At 44.5% G+C, this 27,727-nt stretch overlaps 2 protein-coding genes across 7 annotated transcripts in view; one reads left to right on the forward strand and one right to left on the reverse strand.

Moving 5' to 3' along the window:
- The window catches only part of Luc7l3 (LUC7 like 3 pre-mRNA splicing factor), a 28,674-nt gene extending 21,046 nt beyond the window's left edge, over positions 1-7,628 (reverse strand). For 3 of the 6 annotated variants that reach the window (XM_005075833.4, XM_040749521.1, XM_013117676.3), the window contains exon 1: positions 7,374-7,627. In XM_005075833.4, the coding sequence (XP_005075890.1) occupies positions 7,374-7,472 (99 nt within the window). In that variant the 5' untranslated portion in view covers positions 7,473-7,627. Of the gene's footprint in view, positions 1-7,373 lie in introns of all 6 variants that reach the window. The other 3 variants (XR_005878395.1, XM_005075834.4, XR_005878396.1) reach the window with 2 other exon arrangements.
- A 5,511-nt stretch (positions 7,629-13,139) lies between these two features.
- Ankrd40 (ankyrin repeat domain 40) lies at positions 13,140-27,436 on the forward strand. The gene is made up of 5 exons (XM_005075835.4): positions 13,140-13,308; positions 19,474-19,622; positions 19,966-20,448; positions 23,713-23,894; positions 25,122-27,436. Exons 1-5 carry the CDS (start codon positions 13,175-13,177, stop codon positions 25,266-25,268), a joined length of 1,095 nt encoding a protein of 364 aa, XP_005075892.1. The 5' UTR covers positions 13,140-13,174; the 3' UTR covers positions 25,269-27,436.
- The last annotated feature ends 291 nt before the right edge of the window (positions 27,437-27,727 follow it).

Consider the following 27,727-nt stretch of genomic DNA (forward strand, 5'->3'; position numbering starts at 1 on the left):
AAAGTACATTTAGTAATTCCTATTTGTCACCACACTGATGGTTCTCAGGGTTCAGTGTTGTGCCTACACAATTCTGTTATTATCTTAAGGGCAATGTATTTCTGCTGAAAGGAACCTAAGCAGCCATCTCCCTTGGTGAAAATCTAATCTAAGGACGTGTGTGTGTGTGTGTGTGTGTGTGTGTGTGTGTGTGTGTGTGTGTGTGTGTGTAGCAGCAATATACCCACACACATTCATCCTAAGTCAATTGTTGTTGAGTCTTGAACATGAAATGTCCCCCACAACTCATGTGTGTGTGTTAACACTTGATCTCCATTGGCACTGTCTAGGGAGTTCATGAAACCTTTAGAAGGCTGAGCCTTATAGGAAGCATGTTTTACAACCTGGGTCCATTTCCTATTCTCTTCTCCTGGCCAGCCTCATGTTCTTTCTACCATGGAAAACTGTATCCCTTTTGCAATTGTAAGCCAAAATAAACCCTTTCCTTCCTTAATGGCTTTTGTTGTGGAATTTTATCACAAACAGAAATTAAAACCAATAGTAAGGAAATGTAGTATTTTCAGCATTTATTCAACTATTACATGGAGAAACACTACTTGTGGGCTCTGGCAGGTCTTGCCCTTCTCCCCATCTGTCTGCCTTGCTTAAAAAACAAACAAACAAACAAACAAAAAAACCACACCACTAAGTTACATTCCTAAAGCTAGCCACCAAGGTCTGTTCTAACCTAATTAACATGTCCAATTAAAATTAAACACTTCATCCTAACACATGGTTTCCCATTTTTTTAAAAAAAGATTTATTTATTTATCACATATACAGTATTCTGCCTACATGCCAGAAGAGGGCACCAGGTTGAATTGTAGATGGCTGTGAGCCACCATGTGGTTGCTGGGAATTGAACTCAGGACCCCTGGAAGAGCAGTCAGCGCTCTAAACCTCTGAGCCATCTCTCCAGCCCCATGGTTTCCCATTTTTACCTTTATAAACCACAATTTGCTTATGTACTACATCTGTCTCCTCTCTATCCAGAGGCAGTCCTTAGTCCTTCTGGGACAAATACCCTTCCCCCCTTTCCTCATCCCCTTATCTCCTTTACCACTGCATCTCAGCCCATTTTAACACAGACCTACTCTTTTTCTTGTCTTAAAAATTACACCTGCAAGGCCATTTGGTGCTGTTTTCTGCCTGAGTCAGAAAGCAGTCACTTTAACTTTTCTTCCCTGCTTAATAAAGGATTTTCTCTGTGAAACCAGGTTTTGTGTGTGGTTTGTGCCTAATCCAGGGTCCAGGAGGAAGCCCCCACTGTTCATGGCTCTCCTTCACTATATCTTTGTATTTTAGAGATACAAGCGATCTTTAAGACTGATACTATAGAACTGTCTCAAAACAATTCTGTGCATGTGGGTTGATGACGACAGTTCAAATATTCCATCTGGCAGAGAAGCCCTTTAAAAGCTGAGGTAAACAACTCAAAATTACTTCAGGAAGTTCCTGAAACAGACCAGATTCACTAGCAGACTCCCCACTCCCCCCCCAAAAAAATAGAATAAAAATTCACAGTGGGGGGTGGAGAGATGGCTTACCAGTTAAAAGGTTAAGAACTCAGGGTTCAATTCCCAGCACCCACATGGCAGTTTACAACTGTCTATAACTCTAAGATCTGATACCCTTACACAGACATACATACAGCCAAAATACCAATGTACATAACATAAAATAATTTTAAAAAGCTCATAGTACTTTGCAGAGCTGAGCTGCAAAGACAAAATAAGCAACAAAGACTGAGGCCAGACCAACAGCCAAAAAGCAAAAACAAGCCGAGCTGCCCAAAAGAGGTTTAGACCAACTGAGTCACTTGGAAAGGACACATTCCAACCTGCTGAGCTGCCTGCCGGCATTTAATATTTAATAGTAGGTATCATGGACTACAGCAATTTTTAAAAGTTCACTTGTTTTTGTATATGTGTGGGCATGCATATGCTATAGCTTGTATCTGGAGGTCTCACAAAGCAACTTAGTTCTCCCAAATGCAGGTCCTAGTGACTGGACTCAGGCTGTTAGGTTTGGCAGCTGGTCCCCAGCTCCTGAGACTACTCAGTTTTTTTGGTTCAGTTTCCCTCCCAAGTTTTGAATCTTTTCTACACCTCAGGCATTGGAGAATTTTTTTTACAAGAATATAGACAGAAATTTTAAATGGTAAGTTTGGGGCTGAATAAATGTTTCAGCAATTAAAAATACTTCCTGCTCTTCCAAAAGACCCAAGTTTGGTTCCTAGCACCCATGTCAGGCAGCTTAACATTCACAGGTAATTCCAGCTCCCAAGAATCCAAAGCCCTCTGCTATGCCCGTTACATCATCCACAGTTACATTTACTTTTGGAAGGAAGTTCTGAATGTAAAACTAAAACTTCAATTTGAACTACAGAATTCCTATCACATAAAATACTAAAAACTCCAAATTAGAGAGTGTAATTGCCTACAACCTTCTGTAATACAGCTCTAATGGCTTCTCTGGCAACGTTGAAATCTTCTACAGGGGTCCTAACTGGAAGGACTCACCGCAGGCAGTTACAAGCACATGCTCTCCCTATTACTGTGGTTACTCAAAGAAATACCAACCAAACCTGCCACAAACTACTTAATGCAAAAACAGCAGTGACTGTAAATATGCAAAGCACAGACATGAGGCAAAGGAGTATGTTACTGAATCCTTGAAAGAGTTGATGTTGAGTGAAAACTATTCTCAAACAGCCTGAAAAGCACTAACACCAGTATACTGTGCAAGACTCAACAAGGATGGGTTTATGTTTTTGCCACTCCCCCCCAAAAGCAAACACAGAGCTGCCCCCTAGTGGTGCACGCCTTTGATCCCAGCACTCGGGAGACAGAAGTAGGCAGATCTCTGTGAGTTCAAGACCAGCCTGGTCTACAGATTGAGTTTCAGGACAGCCTCCAAAACAATATAGAGAAACCCTGCCTCGAAAAACCAAAACCAAAAAAAAAAAAAAAAGAACACTGCCTGTTCTTCCAGAGGACCAGGATTCAATTCCCAGCACCTACAAGACAAATCACAACTGTCTCTAATTCCAGTTCCAGGAATTCTGCACATTGTTCTTAACCACTAAGCCAAGGCTATAAAGCAATACTTTACAAGTACAGATGAAATTCACAGTGTACTTTTCTAGCACTTGGAGGTAGAGGCAAGAGGATCTCACAGTCAAGGTCATCTTCAGCTGTATATCAAATTCCAGCAAACTAAAAAACAAAAAATCAGGAGTATGCTGGATGGCTCATCTTGTAAAAGGTACTTGCTACCAAACCTGATGAACAAATCCTGGAACCCACAGATGGAGAGAGCCAATGTTCCTAAGCTATACACCCCCCCTCCCATAAATGTAAGAAGGGATTTTTAAAAAGTGTGCTTGGCTAGAGGGATATAGAAATAAATATGTATTTAAAATAAATTACCCAGGTCAGTCAAATAAAGCTGTCTTACAACTAGGCTGAAGTAATTAAGAGTACATGGTAGTTCACAACCATCCATGCTCCAATTCCAGTGGGGTCTTAGTCTTCTGGCATCCACAAGATACATACATACAAAAATACATTTTTAAAAACCTATCATAGAACTACTATTAACATCCAGTCCTGTGTGTGTATGTTTATGTGTGTCCGTGGTTAAGAACACTGCCTGGCCGGGCGTTGGTGGCGCACGCGTTTAATCCTAGCACTCGGGAGGCAGAGGCAGGCGGATCTCTGTGAGTTCGAGGCCAGCCTGGTCTACAGAGTTCCAGGACAGCCTCCAAAACAATACAGAGAAACCATGCCTCGGAAAAAAAAAAGAACACTGCCTGTTCTTCCAGAGGACCAGGATTCAATTCCCAGCACCTACAAGACAAATCACAACTGTCTCTAATTCCAGTTCCAGGGATTCTAAGGCACACACATACATGCAGGCAAAATACATATACTAAAAATAAACTAAAAAAAGGGGGGAGGAGAGAAGGGAGAGGGAACTGGGACTGACATGTAACACAAGCTTGTTTCTAATTAAAAAGAAAGAGAGTTCAATTCCCAACAGTCACATGGTGGCTCACAACCATCCATAATGAGATCTGGTGCCCTCTTCTGGCCTGCAGGCATACACGCAGGCAGAGCACTGTAATAAATAAATCTAGCCAGGGTTGGTGGCGCACGCCTTTAATCCCAGCACTAGGGAGGCAGAGACAGGAGGATCTCTGTGAGTTCGGGGTCAGCCCTGGTCTACAAGAGCTAGTTCCAGGACAGCCTCCAAGACAATACAGAGAAGCCCTGTCTCGAAAACAAATAAATAAATAATAAATAAATCTATAAGAAAAAAAAAACAGACAAGGTCAACTATGTAGCTCTGACTAGCCTGGGCCCTGCTATATAGACCAGATTGCTCTGGAACTCAAGGGTACTGAGACTAAACACACAAAAGTCATACCACCATGCAAGTTCCCATTTTGGCGGCAAAATATCTATAGATGTTACAATAAGTGGAATTTAATCTTTTTTTCTTTGTTTTGATTGAGGCAGGGTTAGCCTAGGCTAGCCCAGAACTGTTTACTCTTGCCTTAGCCACCAGAGTGCTAAAATTACAGACATTCACTATATCAGGCTTGACTTCCATTTGTCTTCTTTTTTGGTATTTTCTCATTCTATTTCAAAGAACCAAACCAAAATGGCCTGCCCAGTTATATGGCTTTTCACCATCTAATCCAAGTCCAGCAAAGAAAAAAATTTCAAATACAGGCCAGAGAGCTTGCTCTCTCTCAGGTTAAAGGCACCTGCTACAAAGCCTGAGGACCTATGTCTAAACTCCCCATCTACCCACACCCATCAAATAAATTTCTAAATGAAAAAAAAAAAAACTAAGTGGGGCTGTGGTGGCGCACACCTTTAAACCCAGCACTCAGAAGGCAGAGGCAGGCAGATCTCTGTGAGTCGAGACCATCCTGGTCTACAAAAGCTAGTTCCAGGACAGCCTCCAAACCACAGAGAAACCCTGTCTTGAAAAACCAAAAAAAAAAAAAAAAAAAAAAAAAAAGGAGAAAACTTGCTAAATGGAGTAAAAACACAGAACTGTATTGCAGTGTTAGGCTGTGGGGATGTGGTGGTGAATCCTTTACATTCAGATGCTTGGTTTGTTCATCCATTCAGTTTTTATTAGCAACCAAAAGCACAGCAAACTGACATAGTAATAACTCCAAGAGCTTCTTTCCCCATGTTTACTATACCCTACAGTATCTGTATTATTTAGAAAGAAAGGCCACAGCTCTACAGAGCTAGTTCCAGGACAACCAGGAACATAGAGAAACTCGGTCTCAAGAAACAACAAAAAAAAGAAAAAAAGAAAAAAAAAGGGAAGGAGGACAGGCCACATGCTTTGTTCCTGGTCATGACCATCAGCACCAAGAATCATCCCCTTAACCCTGCAAACATGAGTCTGAACTGTCATTGTCTGGAAATCCTTGAAACTAGAATACAATGCAACTTCGTCACTAAAGACATGAGATATTTTGATGACAATCACTAAATGTTTTATCAATAAAAAGCTTTAAAACTGAAAAGAGCCTGGCTGTGGTGGTGCATGCCTTTAATCCCAGCACTCGGGAGGCAGAGGAAGGCAGATCTCTGTGAGTTCGAGGCCGGGCTGGACTGACAGCCTCCAAAACAATACAAAGAAGCCCTGTCTCATAAAACCAAAAACAAACAAACAAAAAAAACTGAAAAAAAGAAAGCACATCTATGGCTGAGATGAGATGGCATTAAACCCTCAACTGTTACTCTCACCACTGCAAAGTCATAAACCTATCTACATACATTATTATGTGCCATTCTTCACAAGATCCACTTGCCTTTGCTTCCCCGGTGCTGGGATAAAAGGTGTGTGCCACTAAGTCCAGCTAATTTTTCCTAACATTTCAAAAGCTTAAGACTAAACTGGGCAGTGGTGGCGCATGCCTTTGATTCCAGCACTTGGGAGGCAGAGGCAGGAGGATGTTTTGGAGGCCAGCTTGAGCAAGTTCCACAACAGCCAGACCTACACAGAAAAATCCAGTCTGGAAAAAACAAACTTAGAGGAGTTAAGTGGGGTTGGGAGACAGAAAGTAAATTCACTGTGACAGAGACCAAAAAAAGAGCGCAGAGGACTAAACTATAACCACAAGTCTATACTCATACTTCGACAAATGAAGGGGACAATAAACATTTAAAAACTCACAGAAAGTCACACGTTGAAATCAATCACAAACACATCAATATGACTAATAGGCAACACCATAAATTATAACCTAAAGACACTTTAATACTAATCTGGAGTCAGGCACCACCTCCATACAACTTTAGTCAAACCCTTTTACTTTCCTGAAAAGTCTACCATGGAGCACCTGTAATCCCAGCACTCTGGAAGCTGAGCAAGGATTTCAAGTTCGAGATCAACCTGACCTACAAAGTAAAACACTGTCTCAACAAAGTTTTGTTGAGACAGTTCCTCATATTTTTATTAGCAAAGGATTTAACTGCTGTTTGACTGTAACTGCAAAGTAAATTCTATTCTCCGGTTAAGATCTCAGACTGTGTGCTCCACGTACAAAACTAGATAAAAATACTCGAGCCCAGAACCGTGCAACCTGAACAGGGTGACAAATTAGACTCAGCTTCATCGATTACCTCAAGACCTTGAGTGAGGTTTCCAGCTCTCACCTGTGACCCTGGGGTTATATTCAAGCCTTTTAAGGGGGTAAAAGGAGTCAATGAGTTTACGTGAAAGCAAAAACCTTGACAAGCGCCTACCTGAGTATTTAAACACAACTGCCACCTAACAGTATTAGTAAATACAAATACCGTTTAGGACAACTGTACCAAGCTATTACCTGTATCAAATGTCTACTTTCCGAAAGTGTCGAAATGGAATCACTCCTAAATAAAGCATTGCCATAATTTCTTTCCACTGATACTGGTTAGGAATCTGGCTAAATACGATGCCTGCATCCAAATAACGGAAGGGTTTGCCCTTCGTTTTCATCCGGTAAAAACCCGGAGCTCTGGTGTAATCAAATGAGCCCTCCCTTGCCTTTTCCCGCGTTTCCCGGCCTCACCAAGGTGCGCAACCCCGGACTTCCTCCACAGAACAACAAATCGCCCTATCCCCGGGTTCGCGCGGCACCCTCCCTCCCGGGCCACCCTCCCACCTCCCTCAGCGGTCAGGTGCTTCAGTCGGCGCGACCCGGGTCCCAAACGGTGCGGAGACCCACCGTGGCCCGGCTCGGCACGCGCCCCTCTCCCCTCCCCTCCCCTCCCCTCTCCCCGGCGCTTGGGCACAGGCCCAAGGCCCACGGGACTTACGCTCTCGTGGTCCCACCGCACGTTGCTGCGCTTCTCGTCCGGGGCGAGGTTTCGGTCCCGGCCCATTAACTCATCCAACAATTGCGCGGCCGAAATCATGGTGCTTCCTCTGGGCGGCTGCTCCCACCAGCCCTAGCACCCACCAGCGAAAAACACCAGCCACTCGGTCGCCAAACCCCTCGGCCCACTCTCAAGCCGAAAAGCCTCTTCCAAAGAGGAGCCGATCAGACAAAATGGCCGCCGCCCGGGCACCTTCCCAGCATGCCGTGCGCCCGCGGGGACACGCCTAGGCCCGGGCGGCGATGGCGGCGCGGCTTCGCCGGCGAGGGGGCGGGACCTCCGGGCCAGGCCGAGGGCAGGCCGGGGGCCAGGCGCTGACTCCGCCCCTCCGTGTCTGCGCCCGCGGAGCCTTAGGCTCCCTAACCGCCTCGCCTGCCGGCGGTCTTCACTAACAGCTCTGGAGGTTTTGACACTGCCCCGAAATGGAGAAAATGTCCGTTTGCCCACGTGGTGCTCAGGGTGCCATCTTCCAGCGAAGGAAACACGATGAGCAAGCTGCGTTCGTGCTCAGACTCCATTTTCCTAGTCGCTATAGTTGGTGCCCCCTTTACCTGGCTTTGCCGCTCTGTCAGCGCCCCCACAGCCATTCGAAGCTGGGGACGGAACCCAAGACCTAACACTTCACGCTCTACCACAGAGCTATGTTCCCAACTCTTCTACCTGATTTTGTGAGGATTTCTTTTGACTTTTAGGGTGGGAAGCCAGAGGATGGGTATAATGTGTGGTGTGGAAATTGATACCTCCCATGCAGAAATTTATTTTCCTTCGTTTTGTGTGAGTTGTGCGAGTGTCACTGTGTATTCAGATGCGCGTAAAAGGAGGTCAGAGGTCAACCTTTAGAGTCCATTCCTCAGGAACCATGCACTTAAAAAAAAATTAAAAAGAAAGAGTGTCAAGCCGGGCGGTGGTGTCGCACACCTTTGTTCCCAGTACTCGGGAGACAGAGGCAGGCAGACCTCTGCGAGTTGGAAACCAGCCTGGTCTACAAGAGCTAGTTCCAGGACAGCCTCCAAAGCCATAGAGAATCCCTGCCTCGAAAAATAAAACAAAAAACAACAACAACAACAAAAAAGTGTCTTAGCCACGTGTCTCAGCGCATGCCTTTAATCCCAGCACTAAGGCAAAGAGAGGTGTATCTCTGAGTTTGAGACCAGTCTGGTACAGAGTGAGTTCCAGGACAGCCAGGGCTACATAGAGAAACCCTGTCACAAAAAAAAAAAAGTCAATTCAGAGGTGCATAGCAATGCAATGCCCTTAATCCCAGCATTCCAGAGGCAGAGGCAGGTGGATCTCTCCATGTTCGAGTCCAGCCTGGTTCATGGTTCATGTATCAAGTTTGAGGCAAACCTGGATTACATAGTGAGAGCCTATCTTGTTTTTCTTTTCGTTTGTTTGTTTGTTTGTTTTTCGAGACAGGGTTTCTCTGTGGCTTTGGAGACTGTCCTGGAGCTAGCTCTTGTAGACCAGGCTGCTCTGGAACTCATAGAGATCTGCCTGCCTCTGCCTCCCAAGTGGAATTAAAAAAAAAAAACAAAAGTAAAAGTATTCAGTTGGGAGCAATGGAACAAGCCTGAAATCCACGTTTGAGATGCTGGGACAGGAGGATCATTGTTCCAAGTCAGCGTGGACTACCCTGTTAGTCCCTCTCTAAAGCAACTTAAGAATAGAAAAATAGGGCTGGAGAGATGGCTCAGCCGTTGAAAAGCTAGGCTCACAACCAAAAATATAAGAATAGAAAAATAAAAAATTGGGAGGGATGCCAGCCAGTCTTTTTTTGTTGTTATCATGAGCCTCTTTTTTTTTTTTTTTTTTTTTTTTTTTAGATTTCTTATGTGTAAGGAGGCCAGAGGAGGGTGTTGGATCTCCTTATATATGATGGTTGTTAGCCACCATGTGGTTGCTGGGAATTGAGCTCAGGATCTCTGGAAGGCTAGTCAGTGCTCTTAACCTCTGAGCCATCTCTCCAGGCCCCCAGGCAGGCAGTTTTGGGGCATGCCTTTAATCCCAGCACTTGGGAGACAGAGGCAGGCGGATCTCTGTGAGTTCGAGGGCAGCCTGGTCTACAAGAGCTGCACAGAGAAACCCTGTGTCGTGGAAAGAAGGAGAAGAGGAAGAAGAGGGAAGAAGGTGCCTTAGACAACTGAGGTAAAGCAGAGACATCGTCACACAGTGTTATCAAATACCCTGAGACAGACCCAACAGGGTTTTAATTCATCAGTAGGAGGGAGTGAACCTTTTTAATTGTCCAAGGGTATGAGAGAACCCTCCCTGGGGAACTGACTGAGGAACATGACAAAGCTCCAACCAAGCAAAGTGGGAAAAAGAGGCCCCACACTCAAGCCTGATCCTCCTACACTTAAGGAAAGCAAGCAAATAAACGAAAATAGTTTTAAAACCATGAAGTTGGTAACATTGAAGAAAACCGTTGAAGGTCTAGTAAGAGAGGAATTTGTAAAGCGTTCTTTGAGCCTTATAAATGGAAGCTAGACTGGGATGGGATGAAAAATTAGAGGGAAGCAAACCCCAAAAGGCTAAAACACAGCACTTGGGAAGCTGAGGCAGGAGAGCAGAAATTCAAGGTCATCCTTGGCTATCTAGGCCAGCATGGGTAGAATGAGAAAGACTCAGCCATCTCCATCACTTCCCTGTAACTTTCCAAGGTCCCAGAAATCTTAAGATTAAACTCACCCAGCCGGGCGGTGGTGGCACACGCCTTTAGTCCCAACTGTGAGTTCGAGGCCAGCCTGGTCTACAGAGCGAGCTCCAGGACAGCCTCCAAAACAATACAGAGAAACCCTGTCTCGAAAAACCCAAAAAAAAAAAAAAAAAAAGATTAAACTCACCCCTTCTTGTCCTTTGTTATCCATCCTCCTGCTCTTGAGCCTGTGAGGAGTCACTCCTCACTAACCCTTCCTACTCGTTCCCTTTCCTCTGCTGGATCTCAGTTATTCATCCTTGAGCTCCTTAGAGACGTTCTCTCCTTTCCATCATTAGAATTTGAGTGTTCTTCGGAGTTCTGTCTGTCTTCTCTCAGTGCTCATCAACTCTCCTGGGGTTATCTTTTCTGTTCCTGTAACTTCGGCTAGCACCTTTTGCTGATGAGTGCTGAATCCAACTTCCAGGGCAGCTCTCCTTTCTGGGTCACTCTACTTAAAGTCAGAAAAGCAAACAGAAACACAGAACAAAACAAAACAGAAAAACAGCTTCCTGGGCCATGGCAGAGAGCTGCCCTGGCATTGTAAAGCCCTGGGTTGGATCTTCCGCACCAAAACAGATAAATAAAAAGGAAAATAAATATAGATCCTCGGAGAGTTCAAGTCAATAGATTAAAAAGTGCATTCAGGGCTAAAGAAATGGCTCAGTCAGTAAAAGTGCTTGCCAAGAATTCGTGAGGACCTGAAGTAGACCCTGTCATAGTTTGCTCTCTTGCTGTGATAAACACCATGACCAAAAGCAACTTAGGGAAGAAAGGGTTTATTTCATCTTCCAGCTCACAGTCAGTCTATCATAAAGGGAAGCCAGGGCAGGAAGAAGTCAAGCAGAGCTGATGAGAAGGTTGTGGAGGAATGCTGCTTGCTGGCTTTCCTGGTTCACATTCAGTTGCCTCCTTTTTTAAAATGTATTTGTTTTATGTGTATGTATGTTTTGCTAGCATGTATATGTGTGCACACGTGCATGCTTAGATCTGCAGAAGCCAAAAGAGGGCATCTGTTCCCCTGGAACGCGAGTTTTGTGTATATATGGTTGTGAGCCACCAGTTAGTGCCGAGAATCAAATCCTGAGCCTTTGCAAGGGCAACACGTGCACTTCACTGCTGAGTTAACTCCAGCCCCCCCCCATGTAATCCTTTTTTAAAATTCTTCTCCCAATATAATCCTTTTAAGGAAAGAAAATTTAACAAATCCTTATTTTTAAAAAACAAATTTTGGAGTGCAGTCACCACCTAATTTTTGTTGTTGCTGCTGCTGTTGATTTTTTTTTCCTAGTTCTGAGGATGGAACCCAGGGCTTTGTTTAGGTAAGTACTCTGCCACTACCCTATGCCACCAGTCTGCTACTATCTTTTTAAATGGCCTTTGGTTGTTGTTGTTGTTTTTGTTTTTCAAGACAGGGTTTCTCTGTGGCTTTGGAGGCTGTCCTGGAACTAGCTCTTGTAGGCTGGCCTTGAACTCACAGAGATCCACCTGCCTCTGCCTCCCGAGTGCTGGGATTAAAGGTGTGAGCCACCAACACCCGGCTTAAATGGTCTCTTTTTAAGACTACTGTTTCTTTCCACATTGCTCAGATTGTGTTAAAAGACTGAGTTCCAATGCTATTCACATCCGCATCAGATGGAGTACCATGCTGCATCTAAGAATTAGATTGTAAATTGGGGAAACAAACATACAAGCTCAAGCAGAGTTCCAATTTTCCACTGGGGTCAATTTAAGTGCTTAGTCAGTTGATATCCATCACTCCTGGTGTGCAGTGTGTACTCTGTGAATTACTGTATCACAGAAAACAGACATTGCTTTTTCTTAAACAGTAACAAGATGAATGCATGCTGTGAGCCCTTGGCAGCCCCGAGAAATGAAAATAAAGATTCTATACCTAAATTTATCCTTTCCTATTTCATCTCCTCTTTGTTCAGGCCTTTCTTTCGGCCTCCCAGGGCACTTTCCTAATTTCTCACCCCATCTGCAAAGTTCTAGCCAGAGCCACATCAGGGACCTCTCCGAGGCACCTGGGCTCAGCAAAACAATATTTCATGTTTCTCTCACTGGGTAGTAGAACAGTGCCATCCGAGGCCCTCATTAGCTGGTTTAGGCAAGGAGTACTGCACAGTGCTGTTTATGAACACACCATAGCTCTACCCTCAGCACCTAGGATCAAGACCTGGATGACTAAGGGCTCCCCTCCCCTTTCCTTACAAGACTTACAGAGTAATTAATTATAATTTATAAGATAGAATGAGCTGCATTTTATAAACTGTAAACAATGTTATTTTTTCATGAAAGCCAAGTTAGAAGAATTTCTGCTTAAAAACGGTAAGGGGTAAAACAGTAACAACTGAAATAAATATTCTAGCTGAATGGTCCCAAGCATCGACATAAATAAGAAAGAACGGTGTCGTCTATCTCCAAATAATGGCATATTATAGTAGGATCCTTTTCAGCCTATTTCCCGTCCTGCTGGGCAAAAATTGGCTCAGATAAAGAAAACGAACTAACCAAACTTGGGGGCGGGGGTGGAAAACCACCAATTATTTTTAATGGCTGCTAAACAGTCTGCTTCAGAGGATAAGGCTTTTCTGGCTCCCAAACATATCGGGGCCCTCCGCCCCCCAACTATTCCTGTGTGGGTCCTCCTCGCTGGAAGCTGGGAGGTCTAAAAATAGCCAATGAATCACAGCAGATAGTCCAGTGCAGTAGCACTGGTTACATAAACAGCCGGCTGGGGCGGAGGGGCTGTGGGTCGGAACGAAAAGTATCTGGGTTAGTGTTGTCACACTAAATAGAGTCCCCCTGAGCCGGCCTCAGGAGGCGCGGCGTGGGAGGAGGCCTGGGCCTGCGGACCGCGAACAGCCGGGCATCAGTCAGAGGGCGGGCGGGAGCATAGGGCCCGGGCCGGGCGCGAGGGGAGGCGCGAGTGGGGCGGCCGAACCCGACGCTCCCTCCCCATGGCCGGGAGCGGGCCGCGGAGGAGGCGGCGGCGCTGACGGGCTCGGGGCGGGGCGGCCGGGGGCGCGGGGCCCTGGGGAAGATGAACGCCCTCCTAGAGCAGAAGGAGCAGCAGGAGAGGCTGCGGGAGGCCGCGGCCTTGGGGGACATTCGGGAGGTGCAGAAACTGGTGGAGAGCGGGGTGGATGTGAACTCCCAAAATGAGGTCAACGGCTGGTAAGTGGCGAGCGGGGGAGGCCTAGGGTTCAGGGCTCCTAGCTCGGGGCACGGAGCTGTCAGCCTTGACCCAGGGTGCAGGCTAAGGTGAAGGCTGGTACCTCAGGTCTCGCAGGTTAGACTAGCCCTGGCCTCACTGTCCCCAGCAGTCAGGAGCTCCCCAAATCATACCCTACGTGGTCCACCGCGGCCAGCGCCCTCCAGGACACTAGAGCTCACGCCATTCCCGGCACCCCTTGGCTATCTTGGCCCGAAAGGTGACACTAGAGGCTTTGATTCTCAGCGACTCTGCTCTGGATTTCATCAGGCTTGAATTATTTTGCCCTGGGCGCTTTTGAAGAACACTTCTTGTAGAGATGAAAGCATAAGCAATCGAGCAAATGCCAGTCTTAGATCCAGCACTATTTCTTTAGCCAAGACCAGGAGAAAAGAAACAACTACAAAAACCCCACCACTTGCCTCTGTTGTTTCAATGCAACAGTAATTTGCTACTGCCTACAGCTGCCTGTTGTGAGGCAACTCATTTGTTTGCCCTGTGGAGTGTTTTGTTTTCTTAGCATAATTTCCAACGGAGAATTTCACCTAAGGCTTTATTTCAAGTTACACAATGTAGTATTAGTCTGCCCTTTTTTGCATTTCCATTTCAATTTTTGCTTAATCCGGATAATGTTTGAACTAGCCTCTTTTGCTAGTTCAAAGTTACAATAAGTTTGAACACCCCCCCCACCCCTCCCCGTAAATCGAATAGTACATTTTGGAATTGAAAGGGCACTGGAGAGCATTTGAATTCCAGAGAATGTTTTGTCCTGGTTGCACAATTCTTAATATGACATCGGAATCAGAATTGAGGTTTCCTTGCTTTGTCAGAAATCCACCTGCCTCCATTCCTAAAGAAACTATCTGGATAACTGTCCACAGCTATGAGACAGTGGGCACTACTTTGTCTTGTTTGAAGTGTTAGGAATAAAAAAAAAAACTTGTAGTTGTGTTTGCCTTGCCATGAAGTCCAAAAGCTGTGAGTTACTGTTTTGGCACTGGGAAGCAGTGTTTTACAGAATAATGGGCCTGGTCTTGCTGCAGGTTTCTGCCTGCTTAGCTGTATGATCTTGTCCGAGTCACTTTCAGTTATTTCAGATGGGTTTTAGCATTTATCAAGAGGAAGGATAATAAGTAGCTACTCTCTAATGAACATGCTCTGTGGCACAGATGTAGTTCTGAACACTTGACATATTAACGACTATTTGGGGACATCAGTGATTGTTTTTTCCATCTTAAAGATGAAGAAACTGAGGCCCCAAGAAAATTAAGTAAACCATCCAATTTTCAAAATGTCCCTAAATTACTAAATTTGGGGTTTAGAAAGTCCACATTACATTACTGTTAGCTGCTAAGTAAGTGGTAGGAGCTGAAAATGAATCCAATGCTTGACCCCCTAGCACACTGCCTGCCCTTGCCAGATACACAGTGAGCGTCAGGTGAGTCTGAAGTAATGTGATGAGGCTTCCTGTAGATTTAATTCCAACCCACGCCAATCAGTTCAATCCAAGAGTGAATTCCTAGATTCCCCTTTTCCCACCTTATGCTCTTGGCCTACTGCTTTGAGACCTCATCTCAGCCTCTTATGTGACCAGGCCAGAATACTGGCACTGTCCCCATCACTGTCTTCATAGGATCAGCCAGTTCTGCCGCCTTCATGCTCAGATGGGATCTGACTACCTCTCACAAACTCTGCTGTCACACTGCCATACAAAACCACCACCGTTTATCTTGCTAGATAGTACATAGTCTCCTTGCTTATATTATCACCTTAACTAGTGGTCTGAGGGACCCTGACTTAGGTCTAAGTTACTCTAAGTCCTCTAGTGGCTCCCGTGTTACACTGAGAAGAAGCCCATTTCCACTCCCTTACCTGACCTTTGGCCCACTCTTGAGACTTGCTTCCTTGTTCACTCCTTTCTAGTCCCCTTGGCCTCCTTGCTTTCCCTCAACAACACACCCCATCCTCGACTTTTGCATTTTGCCTTCTTTCTTGTCTAGAAAGCTTTTCTTCCGTATACCCATGGTTTGCTCCCTATCCTTATTCAGGTCTTAGCTTCATGGTAAAGCTTTTCCTTGGCTGTCAGTTAAAAATTATGCAACTCCAGCTGGGCAATGGTGGTACACACCTCTAACCCCAGCACTCAGGAAGCCTAGGCAGGCAGATCTCTGAGTCCGAGGCTGTCCTGGTTTACAGAGTTTCAGGACAGCCAAGGCTACATGGAGAAACCCTGTCTCAAAACACCAATAAGTAAGTAAGTAAGTAAGTAAATTGTGCAACTCCCCTCCCAAACCTTGCCACACCCTAATCTCTTACTCTGCTTTATTGTCCCATAAAACTTAATATCCACCTAGCACAATACATACTTTGCTTATTTATTTGCTAATTGTCCTAGCATTGTTGACTGTAAAATGAGTGAAGAGGGCTGGAGAGATGGCTCAGAGGTTAAGAGCACTGACTGCTCTTCCAGGGGTCCTGAGTTCAATTCCCAGCAACCATATGGTGGCTCACAACCATCTACAATTCAATCTAGTGCCCTCTTCTGGCAGAACACTGTATATGTAATAAATAAATAAATCTTTAAAAAAAAAAAGCAGAATAGAAGCCGGGCGTTGGTGGCGCACGCCTTTAATCCCAGCACTTGGGAGGCAGAGGCAGGCGGATCTCTGTGAGTTTGAGGCCAGCCTGGTCTACAGAGTGAGTTCCAGGACAGCCTCCAAAGCCACAGAGAAACCCTGTCTCGAAAAACCAAAAAAAAAAAAAAAAAAATGAGTGAAGAATGTTCACAATATTAGGTTTCCTTTTCTTTCTCTCTTTAAGATTTTTTTAAAGATTTATTTATGTATATGAGTGCTCTACTCATGTATGCCTGCGTGGCAGAAGAGGGCATCAGATCCCATTTTAGATGGCTGTGAGCCACTTTGTAGTTGCTGGGAACTGAACTCAGGACCTCTGGAAAAGCTCAAAAGGTCTGCTGAGCAATCTCTCCCAGCCCTCACCCCCTTCTTTTTTTGACTGGGTCTTGCTGTGTTGCCTGGGCTGGCCTTAACTCTTGTCCTAAAAGTTACCTTCTTCCTACTCCCACTGTACCCAGCTCCTCATGGGATATTTTGGAGATTAAATGAGTAAAGCGTTTAGAACAATGTCCAACATGTAAAGTATTATGTCTCTGTTAGCTATTGTTATTTTCTTATTATTAGGCAACATGTTGGGAGACATAAAAAGTCCCCCTGGGGGGTGGGGGACGACAACTCTTTTCAACATTGAAAAGTAGACTGGTGATTGCTTTCAATTCTTGGTTGCTCAGTAACCACAGCTTCAGCAGTGATGAATGATGCCCAAAGCCTCTGGCCTAAAATACTTTCCAGCCCTAATGGGATATTCTGACTGCAAATATAAAGTTTAAAGAGTTGAAGTTCAAAAATAGAGTTTCCACATCAATTGTAATTCAAGTGTCATGTGTCCCCTTTGGCTTTAGAAATGAGTATTATAGTTTATGAAGAAGTTGAAAATACTGCCTGGCTGCAATGGTTGTAAGCTATGGCTGGCCATAGCCACTCAGCTCTAGACTGCAGATGATGGCCACTGAGGGTACAGGGTGGCTGGGACATGCTGTGTCCACTTAACCCCATTTTGCATGGTAGTACTCCAACTGGTGGTTTGTTCAGTCTCTCTGCTCCACTCACTATTACTCTTTCACTCTCTTCATGGCTGAGTAATGTAATACTAGCAAGTAGGTGCTTTCCAAAAGGGAGCATATTTTCTCAGCCTGATCTATTCATTTTTGAGTGCTTGCTTACTATAATTAGTCATTTTTCAAGCCTATACCACAGACATCATACAAACATACTCTGAGCTGCAGTTTGCTTAGAATCAAGGCAATTTTGGATCCCTCTATGCTAAGCAATGTCCATTTTATCCTAGGTTCACTAATTAAGTGATAAGAAGTAAGTACTTGGGCCGGAGATATAGTTCAATGGTAGAGTAGTGGCTGAACATATGTGAAGAGATTGGTTCAATCTGATTTCTCTCTCTCTCTCTCTCTCTCTCTCTCTCTCTCTCTCTCTCCCTCTCCCTCTCCCTCTCCCTCTCCCTCTCCCTCTCCCTCTCCCTCTCCCTCTCCCTCTCTCTCTCTCTCTCTCTCTCTCTCTCTCTCTCTCTCTCTCTCTCTCTCTCTCTCTCACACACACACACACACCTCTCTATATGTCAGATAAATGCTTTCTTCTGTTCACCCTCTACTGAGGATGTAGCTTAGTGATCAGTCACTTGCTTAGCATGTGTGAGGCCCTGGGTTACAGCACAACAAAATAATTTTAAAAGCCTCTTCCCTGTTTTCCCCACGTGGACAGTCGTTTTTGTTAAAAGAGTATATGAAATGGACATAGATGGTGAATGAGTGGCTCCCACCCAGTCATTCAAGCTAGCGTTCTCTAAATCATTAATGTAAAGATACACAAAGCAAATCAGCTTTTAATTGAAATCAAGTAAACTTTACAGATGGTTGTACTTCTTAGGTTAGTGGGCTCTCCGTTGAACCTCTACTCTGTTCATTATCTTATCTGGGTTTGGCTGTAAACTCTGAAGATGATTATCTGGGTTAGATTAGAGAGTTGGTGAATGAGGTCTTTTAAAATCCTCTGCACCTGCTGGGGCGATGGTGGTGCATGCCTTTAATCCCAGCACTCGGGAGACAGAGACAGGCAGATCTCTGTGAGTTTGAGATCAGTCTGGTCTACAAAAGTTAGTTCTAGGACAGCCTCCAAAGCCACAGAGAAACCCTGTCTCGAAAAAAAAAATCCTCTGCATCTGAGGATGCAACTTCTGTTACAGTGGCATTTTTGAGGGATGTTAACTAAATTTCTATACAGTAGTTCTTTGGACTGTGCAGCACCTCTATGTATACAATAGGAAATAGTTTTGCTTAAGTGAGGCTGTTCTGTTACATGGGTTTGCTCTTGAACCAATTTGGTTTTTGATATTTTTGCTTTCAGTGCCTCCAGAGTAAAAAGTATGTGTGTACTGTTTCATTTGAGCCGATGAGGATGTGTTGATAGTCGTCTGGAGAGATTGAGAAAAGTCAGCATTTTGCAAAATGGAAATTTCAAAATCGTGTATGAAAGAAACTGAAGAAAAGGGAGTAAGCAGCTAAGATTAATGCAGTAGTCCTTGCTGTCATGCAGTAGTCCTTGCTGTCGTAATGACTGACATGACAGAGAAATTGCAGACAGCAGATGGTTATTAGCTTGACAGTATTTACTCTGTAGCTGGTACTTGGTGCACATAAAGTTTTCATAGTTTCTAAAATAAAGAGGTAACATCTGGGGCTTTTTTTTTTTTTTTTTTTTTTTTTGAGACAGGGTTTCTCTGTGACTTTGGAGACTGTCCTAGAACTAGTTTTGTAGACCAGGCTGGTCTCGAACTCACAGAGATCCACCTGCCTCTGCCTCCCGGGTGCTGGGATTAAAGGCATGGGCCATCACTGCCTGGCTAGAAATCTGTTTTAAAAAGACCAAGATCTAATGGGTGTTACTGATAGAGTAGCATCCTGAAGTGTCACTGAAATCAGCAGCCAGCAGTCTTTGGAACCTTTGAAACTGAAACTCCTGGGATAGGTTGATGTTTCTTGTGGTCTAGAAATTAAAACTTTATTTATTTTGCAGTGCTAGGATTGAACTCAGGTAGGCGTTGTGTGTTCTAGGCAAGCATTCAACCATTGAGTTACAGCTCCAGCCACAAGAATGAAACTTTAAAATAAAATTTAAGCATAATAAAATATTATTATTATAACTCTTATTATTATTATTGGAGATGGGAGGGGGTCTCACTATGTAGCTTTGTCTATCCTGGAACTCACTCTGTAGACCAGGTACCCTTGGATTCACAGAGATCTAACTGCCTCTGCCTCCCAAGTGCTGGGATTAAAGGTGTGCACCACCATGCCTAGCTGTATTAATATTTTGATCATCTACTTTGTGAAATGAAAAGTTGAGATTACTAGCTTGGCTTCTGAGTTCTAGCTGAAGTCTTAACAAGCTTATGTGTATTTATTTACTAATTTTTATAATTTGAAATCTTGAATCACTTTTTCTCTTTTTCATTCATTCTTTCTCCTTTCTTTGGGACAGGACCTGTTTACACTGGGCATGTAAACGCAACCATGGCCAGGTGGTCTCTTACTTGCTAAAATCAGGGGCTGACCGAGAGATCCTTACGACAAAAGGAGAAATGCCGGTGCAGTTAACATCAAGGAGAGAGATCAGAAAGATTATGGGAGGTGAGTCTGTTTGTGGGAAACATTTGATTTTTGTCAAGAAAATACTTTAAGATGTGGTATTACTGGCCACATTGACACTGATCAGATAACTGGTCTTATTTTTCTAAATTAATTGCTATGCCAAGGTTGTGATTCCATTGTTTGTAGGATGCCAATATTGTAAGGTGTGCTTTTTTTAATTTGTAAAAATGGTAGTCATAAGACTAATGAAATGTTCTTCTCTCTTCTGACCTGAAGAGGCAGGCATTCCTGACCAAAGTATTTGTCACATCCCAAATGACACTAGCTTCCACCATGCTCCTTTCTTGGTAAGTTTTATGTTCTGTATTTTTCTGTTTTTAAGTGGAAGAAGCTGATGACGATGACGAACTCCCCCAGCTGAAGAAGGAGTCAGAACTTCCCTTTGTTCCCAACTATCTGGCCAACCCAGCCTTCCCTTTTATCTATACTCCTGCAGCAGAAGACTCCATCCAGTTGCAGAATGGGGGCTCCTCCACACCCGCAGCGTCACCCCCTGCAGATGACTCACCTCCATTGCTGCCCCCCACAGAGCCTCCTCTGCTAGGGGCCTTTTCTAGGGACCACACTTCTATGGCACTGGTTCAGAATGGCGATATTTCTGCCCCTTCTGCCATACTCAGAACACCAGAAAGCACAAAACCTGGTCCTGTGTGTCAGCCACCAGTGAGTCAGAACCGCTCCCTGTTCTCCTCTGTCCCACCCAAGCCACCGGTGTCTTTGGAGCCTCAGAATGGGACATATGCAGGACCAGCGCCAGCATTTCAACCATTTTTCTTCACTGGAGCATTTCCATTTAATATGCAAGGTAATGCCTTAACAGCAAACAGCCTCTGAATGAATGAAGTTCATTTGTTTATTTAATTGGGGTGTACTTAAAAAGTTAGGGAAAAGTTCCAGAACCTATATAAGGAACTCTCTTGACTTAAGTGCACTTTTAATCCCAGCACTCCGGAGGCAGAGGCAGGTGGATCTCTGTGAGTTTGAGGCCAGCCTGGTCTACAGAGTGAGTTCCAGTACAACCAGGGCTACACAGAGAAACCCTGTCTCAAAAAAAAAAAACACCAAGGGCTGGAGAGATGGCTCAGTGGTTAAGAGCACTGACTGCTTTTCCAAAGGACCCGGGTTCAATTCCCAGCAACCGAATGGCAGCTCACAACTGTCTGTACCTCCAGGATTCACCACCTTCACACAGACATACATGCAGGCAAAACACAAATGCACACAAAATAAAAAATAAATAAATTTAAAAAAAATTTTAAAAAATGGGCTGGAGAGATAGATGGCTGCTCTTCCATAGGTCCTGAGTTCAATTTCCAACAACCACATTGTGTGTCACAACCATCTATAATGAGATCTGGTGCCTTCTTCTGGCCTGCAGACAGACATGCACACAGAACATTATATCAAATAAATAAATCTTTTTAAAAAAAGATTAACTTTTTAATGTATATGAGTGTTTTGCCTTCATGTAAGTGTGCCATGTATGTGCAGTACCTGTAGAGACCAAAAAAGGTGTCAGATCTGGAACTAGAATTTCAGACCCTGTGAGCCACGTGACATGGGTACTGGGAACCAAACGCTGGTCCTGGAGAAGAACAGCAAGTGTTCTTAAAAGCTGACCCATCTCTCTAGCCCTTTACCCCTATCGTTCTTGACCTCTATAATTTTGAAGAGCAGTTATTTGGTGAGATAAAGAAGGACTTTGGGGGTCTGGAGAGATGACTCAGTGGTTAAGAACACTGACGGCTCTTCCAGAGGACCTGGGTTCAATTCCTAGCACCCATATGGCTGCTCACAACCTTATGTAATTCCGGTCTGGGGGATAAGATAAAAACAAATCTCAGTAAATGACTTTTCCTTCTCATTTATAGCCATACTGACATTTTTTTGGGGAGTAAGAGTATGGGTGTTTTGCCTGCATGGATGTCTGTATGTCATGTGTCTGGTGTCCTCAGAGGCTAGAAAAGAGCATTGGATCTCCTGGAGTGAGTTACAGCCAGTTGTGAACCACCCTGTGAATTGAACCTAGGTCCTCTGGCAGAGCAGCCAGTACTCCTAAACTGAGCCATCACTCCTGTTTGGACTCAAAATTCATATTATATACAGTGCGGGCTCCACCCCCCGAAGAAAGAGTTTCTCTGTATTGTTTTGGAACCTGTCCTGGAACTCACTCGGTAGACCAGGCTGGCCTCGAACTCACAGGGATCCGCCTGCCTTTGCCTCCTGAGTGCTGGGATTAAAGGTTTGCACCACCAAAGCCCAGTGATATAAGCATTCTTTTGATATTCAGATTATTTCTGATTTAGCCAGTATTGTGAACCCCTTCAAGCTAGTTCTTCTATCCTGTGGACACATCCCAATTATTCTTGGAACACATCCTTATTTCTAGTACACCAAGATGTTCCTGGTTTATAGTGTCATTTTCCCCACACCAACACTACAATCCACCATTTCTTCTAGGAATCCTGGTTCTTTTGGGTAGAAAGTAGGATTTAGGCAGTAGGTGCTCTGTTTGCTATAGGTGTGACAGTTCTAGGCTTAATTAGAGACTAAACTAGGGAAAAGAAGGGATGGATGGTGTGAAGAAGGAATAGGATAAGAGAAGGAAGCAAATAAACATTTATACATATGTATATTTTTCTTCCTTTTTCTTTTTGGTTTTTTGAGACACGGTTTCTCTGTGTAGCTTTGGAGCCTATCCTGGCACTTGCTCTGTAGATCAGGCTGGCCTCGAACTCATAGAGATCCACCTGCCTCTGCCTCCCAAGTGCTGGGATTAAAGGTGTGAGTCACCAACGCCGGGCCATATATTTCTCTTTCTGTATATGTGTGTGTTTAGGGTCATGGTTTGTCTGGTTTTGGCAGAGTCTCACTATGTAGTTCTGCCTGGTCCAAAAAGCACTATGTAGACCAAGCTAGTGTTAAATTCAGAGAGATCCGATCCACTTGCCTGTGCCTCCCACTTGCTTGAGTTAAGGGAATGCCTGGATTGTTTACATCATTTTAAGAACATTAGAAACTACAAGTTCATTCAGACAGCTCTAATTCCAGTAAAAATCCAGAGTCTGGTGTGCACTTACTTTTCCTTTTCACCTAACTTCCTAGTTTTGAAGACCTAGTACTATAGCTGCTAATATCTGTGACCTGTGATGCTGTGAGGGATCCATACTTTAGGAGCAAGACAGAATTGACAAATGTATGTGAATACTTGGCTTGAGTCAGCTTGACATCCTGGTCTGGAATATAAAGGCAGATTGTTTTTAACTCTGACTCAGGAATGTAGTGTTACCTACTCTCAAGCATGGACTCCTTCCCTATTAGTAAATTGAAGTGTTTCAAGTCATGCTCAGATTTAACTTTTTTTTTGTTCCTTTGCTGTTTTTCTTTTGATTTGGTATTTTTTGTTTGTTTGTTTTTGTTAATTGGTTTGGGTATATAGCCTAAGCTGGCCTGGAACTCACTATATTGACCAGGCTGGCCTTGAACTCATAGAGATCTGCCTGTCTATTTCCTGAGTTGCTAGGATGAATCATTTTGGTGTTTTGAGACACTGTCTCACTATATAGTCCAGGCTGTCCTGCAACATATGGTCCTTTTCTCTCCACTTCCTGTTGCTAAGATTATAAGTGTATTATAAAATCCGTGCCTGCCTCCTTTACTGTTTTTATTTCAAGGAGTGGTGTCCTAAATAACTTTAGATCCATAATTGCTGAATCCTGCCAGAGTATCTCAGGTACCACATCTTGCCCTTGCCATCTTTCTGACCCTCTTCTCCTTTCCCTACTCATGTGTAATTGGTACTCAAACCCTTCTGGAGTCTTTACCTCCTTATGTCCAGTGACAGAAATTAGTGACCCTTATATAGCTAGGATGACTGCTCCCAACCCCTTTTGCTTCGTGAACCATAGCAGAGAAGACAATGCAGGAAACTGTCCCAACAGAGCCACAGATGGTATAAACAAACTCTACTGACTGGCCTATGTTTTCTCAGTGGGTGGTGCAGACCTTAAATTATATACTCTGAGCTATACCAGACTATGCAGTACCATTACTTTCTCTCATTTTCTAGAGCTGGTACTCAAGGTGAGAATTCAGAACCCATCTCTTCGGGAAAATGATTTCATAGAAATTGAACTGGACAGACAAGAGCTTACCTACCAAGAACTGCTCAGAGTGAGTTGCTGTGAGCTGGGTGTTAATCCAGACCAAGTGGAAAAGATCAGAAAGTTACCCAATACTCTGCTGAGAAAGGTAAGACGTCTGCTCCAGCACAAGTGAGTGGCTGCTGTCTGCATTTGGAACACACCTAACTTCTTCCTTGGTTTTTGGGTCATAGCTGAAGGGAAAGCCAGTAGCAAAGGGTTAAGGAGAGCTGAGGCCATAGCTCAGTGGTCAAGTGTATGCTTGTCATGTGCAAAGCCTTGAGTTCAAGTTCCAACCAAACACAGTCCATAAGCTTTCTTTCCCTTCATCTGAGTCCACAGAGACCCTGGCTTACTTGTTCACTTATTTATTTTGACACAGAGTCTTGATATATAGCTCTAGCTGCCTTGGTATTTATTGTTTGTCCCAGGCCAGCAGTGGATTTATGGCAGTCCTCCTGCCTCATCTACTTGAGTGCTGGCATTAAAGGTGTGAACTACTACATTCGAATACACTGGCATTTTTGAAGGTTGGAAGATAACAGAATGTTACAGGGGCCTGTTTCAGTTGTTCCCATAGTGACCTGTGGGGTTTGCCTTAGTGCTGTATTAGGATTTATTCTGTGTATGGTGAGATGCGGCATACCTGGGCATCTGTGTGATTAACCAGCCAGCAATGGTTTCTCTAGCATCAAGCTTCTCGCTTTTCTGAGTTCCTGAGGAGAACTGATAGCTACCTGCCTGTCCACTCAGGGCATTCGCATACTATAACAATATTCGATGCTATATAGGGAAAACAATATATTTATTTACCAGAGAGAGAGAGTCGCACAGACCAGGAGTTAGAAGCGTGGCTGGCTTCCAGGAGAAAAAGGGGAGCCCCTTTTCCTTTCACTTCCTTTTATCTCTACCTTGTCCCCGCCCTGATGGGCGGATAGCTTTGTGGGGTTCATTCCTACAGCATACTGTATCAGAGACTGTTAGGACCTTTTCCATCTTGCCCAAGTTATACCTGGGGACTAATTGTTGCTTAGCTGCCCCAGGGATTTCATTTTCATTCTAGATTGAAGATGGACCAAGATACTAGCATCAGTACAGCCCACCAAACACAGACACAAGCTGCTTCTGCTAATCTGTTGCCTTGGGCTGACAGCAATGGCTTAGTGGGTAAAGACGTTTGCTGCTAAGCCTGATGACCTGAGAGAACCAATTCCCACAGGTGTCCTCCACATGTGATCATGCATGATAAAAACGTGTGCATACAAAATAAACAAATGTAATAAAAAAGTAACTAAATGGAAAGAAAATTTTAACCCATTGCTCTATTTTGTTTTAGGACAAAGATGTTGCGCGACTCCAGGACTTCCAAGAGCTGGAGCTGGTTCTGATGATCAGTGAGAATAATTTTCTGTTTAGAAACGCTGCATCCACACTGACTGAGAGGCCTTGCTATAACCGGAGAGCTTCCAAACTGACATACTAATGCAGCAGGGTCTTTATCACTGAGTATTGTGACAGTTTGTGTCACCTCTGGGCCAAAGGACAAGCCATTGATCCCAAAGCCTTGGATGCCCACCAGGGCCCCTGGTGTCACTGCGTAGTGTACACTAATATCCTGCCTCAGCAGCAGGGAACCCCAACCCCCCCAGCAGCGGTGCCACTCTTCCAAGCCTCTTGGTGCACAATAAACCTATTGCTGAATCTTTGAACAGCTGAAAAGTAGTCTTGAGAGGCAGAAGCCAGAGGTACGATAGATAGCCAGTGTTTCGTGTGCAGAATCTAGAGAGTGTTGAAGCAGGCACTGAGAGCGTGGACCTGTTTCCAGCCACCTGTGGTGCGGTGCACCTAAAGGGCCAGGCGCACTCCCTTGGTGTTGCATGCTTACCACGCCCCTGAGATTTTGAACTGACTAGGGAGGAGGACTGGGGAAGAAAGCACAGGTACTGGACAGAGGACTCTGGTGTGACCTGTGGCTGTGAGGCTTCATATAGCATATTTATAAATGTTACTCAGGTTTAAAGTATTTAAAAAATAGTTACCTAACTGTAAATAGGCTGTTAACCAAAAGAGCTTCCCCTCCCCCACTTTTCTTTTGTGCCCACTCATGACTGCCACTGTTTGAGGACGGTCATCCTTGCTTCTCCTGCCCTCTCCAGTCACTAGAGGGCTCTCCAGTGCTTTGTAAAGGAACCAGTTCCTGCCATCCTTGTTGAATTGCACCATTGAGAAGAGCACAAACACTGCTGGTCCGCATCCACCACTCTCACTTCCCACCAGAAACGAAAAGCAGTTTCTGAGCCTGAATTCGTTGCTGTTTTAACGGTCATTGTGGGAAACTGAACTAAAGGAGTTAGCATCTTTATTTTTGTATCAAAGATAAAGGTTATTTTGGAAATTATTAGGATTTTTACATAACTCTGAGATCTGTTGTTTTTTTTTTTTTGTAAACAAATTGTTGAATCTTAGGAATCCCCCACCAATCCACCTGACAGTCAGTTGTGAGCACCTGATCCGACTCTGGAGCATGGCGTAAGACTCTTTTCCAAGAGTGCTTTCAGAGAGTCCTCCCCTTCTCCTCAGCATCATTCAAATGGAAAAGTCTCCGTTTTGCTGCCATAGCTTAACTTTAGGAATAGGACCTGGCCCATGCAGACGAACAGGAGAGCAGGGGCTGGAGCAGCTGTTGACAAGGATCCCTGCTGTCTTAAGCTTTCTCCCCAGAGTGCCTAGAGTTTCCAAAGAAACTTAACTTCCTGACTATTAATTTTATTAGAACGCTGCAGTTGAATGAAAACATGCAGATGTCAATGGAAGAGAGTGTTGTGCTGAGGTAATGGCTTCCCGCTGCCACCTGAATGCTAAAATGCGGTTAAAGTGTTCTTCAAGGCCAGCTTCGTGGGGTCAGTGTGTGTAGTGACTTAATCATACCCACACTGGTAGAGCTGGTGACTTCCCCCTTGTAGAGAGTTTGCACAGAAGAGTGGCGGTTGCTCATCACCCCTTCTCCCCAGAGCTTTAATGAAGAAACCTCCCTGGAGTTTCAACTCATCAGAAACTACTTTATCCAGATGTACTAACCCCCCCTCCCCAATTTGCTTTGGAAAACTTAGTTTACTGATACAATTGAGTGTGATTCTATCGTGAAAGAAATAAATTCAGTATTAATTCATGTCTAAATGACGGGTTCAAACTCCTTCAGCTACCCCAGTTGTTTAGAGATGCTCAGAAACAGTAGAGACCTGGCTGGGAGGTGGGCCACAGGAGCGTGCTACAGAGTTCAGAAGCAGAGTGACCAAGGCTCTCAGTGTCCCAAATGGGGGGACAGGTCCCACATGGCCCTGCCCAGTAGCCTGTCCTTTCCTGGTCCTCTGTGGTCATTGCCTCTGGCAGTGGGATGAAGACACATGGTTGTTCTTAGGTGAGTCTGAAGTCTTAATCTATGCATTCAGAGAAATATTTTTGTATGCTTTGTGTAATTTATAACAAGGTATTTTCTTTTCAGCTTTGTTAACTGAGTGCTCTTACCCTTCTCCAGGCATATTTAAAGCATGTGTTCACACTGTGTGTAAACATTCACGGGGACTTTTCCTCATGTGTTGTTGACTGTTCAAGCATAACAGGTATTATGAAAATTAAACGTTAACTGACCAAGTCCATTTCCTCTCATTTTGCCCTTCTAAACAGCACAGTATTCTAATCACAGAGGGTTCAAATTGCTGTAAAGTCCCATGGGGCTGGCACTGCAGAGGGAAAAGAGAAGGAGCAGCTCTCGGGCTAAGCCTCCTCCACCCCCTGCCACTGCTGTTCCAGTAGCACTCACGCCCTGTCGGGAGCATCTGGAGACAGATTCAGTGTGGCGTCTTCCCTCCCAGTTCACAGCAGTCACTTCGTTTCCCTGGAGTCACTGAGCCAGCCAGATAGAGGTCATCCCCTATTAACCAC

This window comes from Mesocricetus auratus, unplaced genomic scaffold (assembly GCF_017639785.1).
Source record: "Mesocricetus auratus isolate SY011 unplaced genomic scaffold, BCM_Maur_2.0 Super-Scaffold_100007, whole genome shotgun sequence".
In the NCBI taxonomy this organism is placed as follows: Eukaryota; Metazoa; Chordata; class Mammalia; order Rodentia; family Cricetidae; genus Mesocricetus; species Mesocricetus auratus.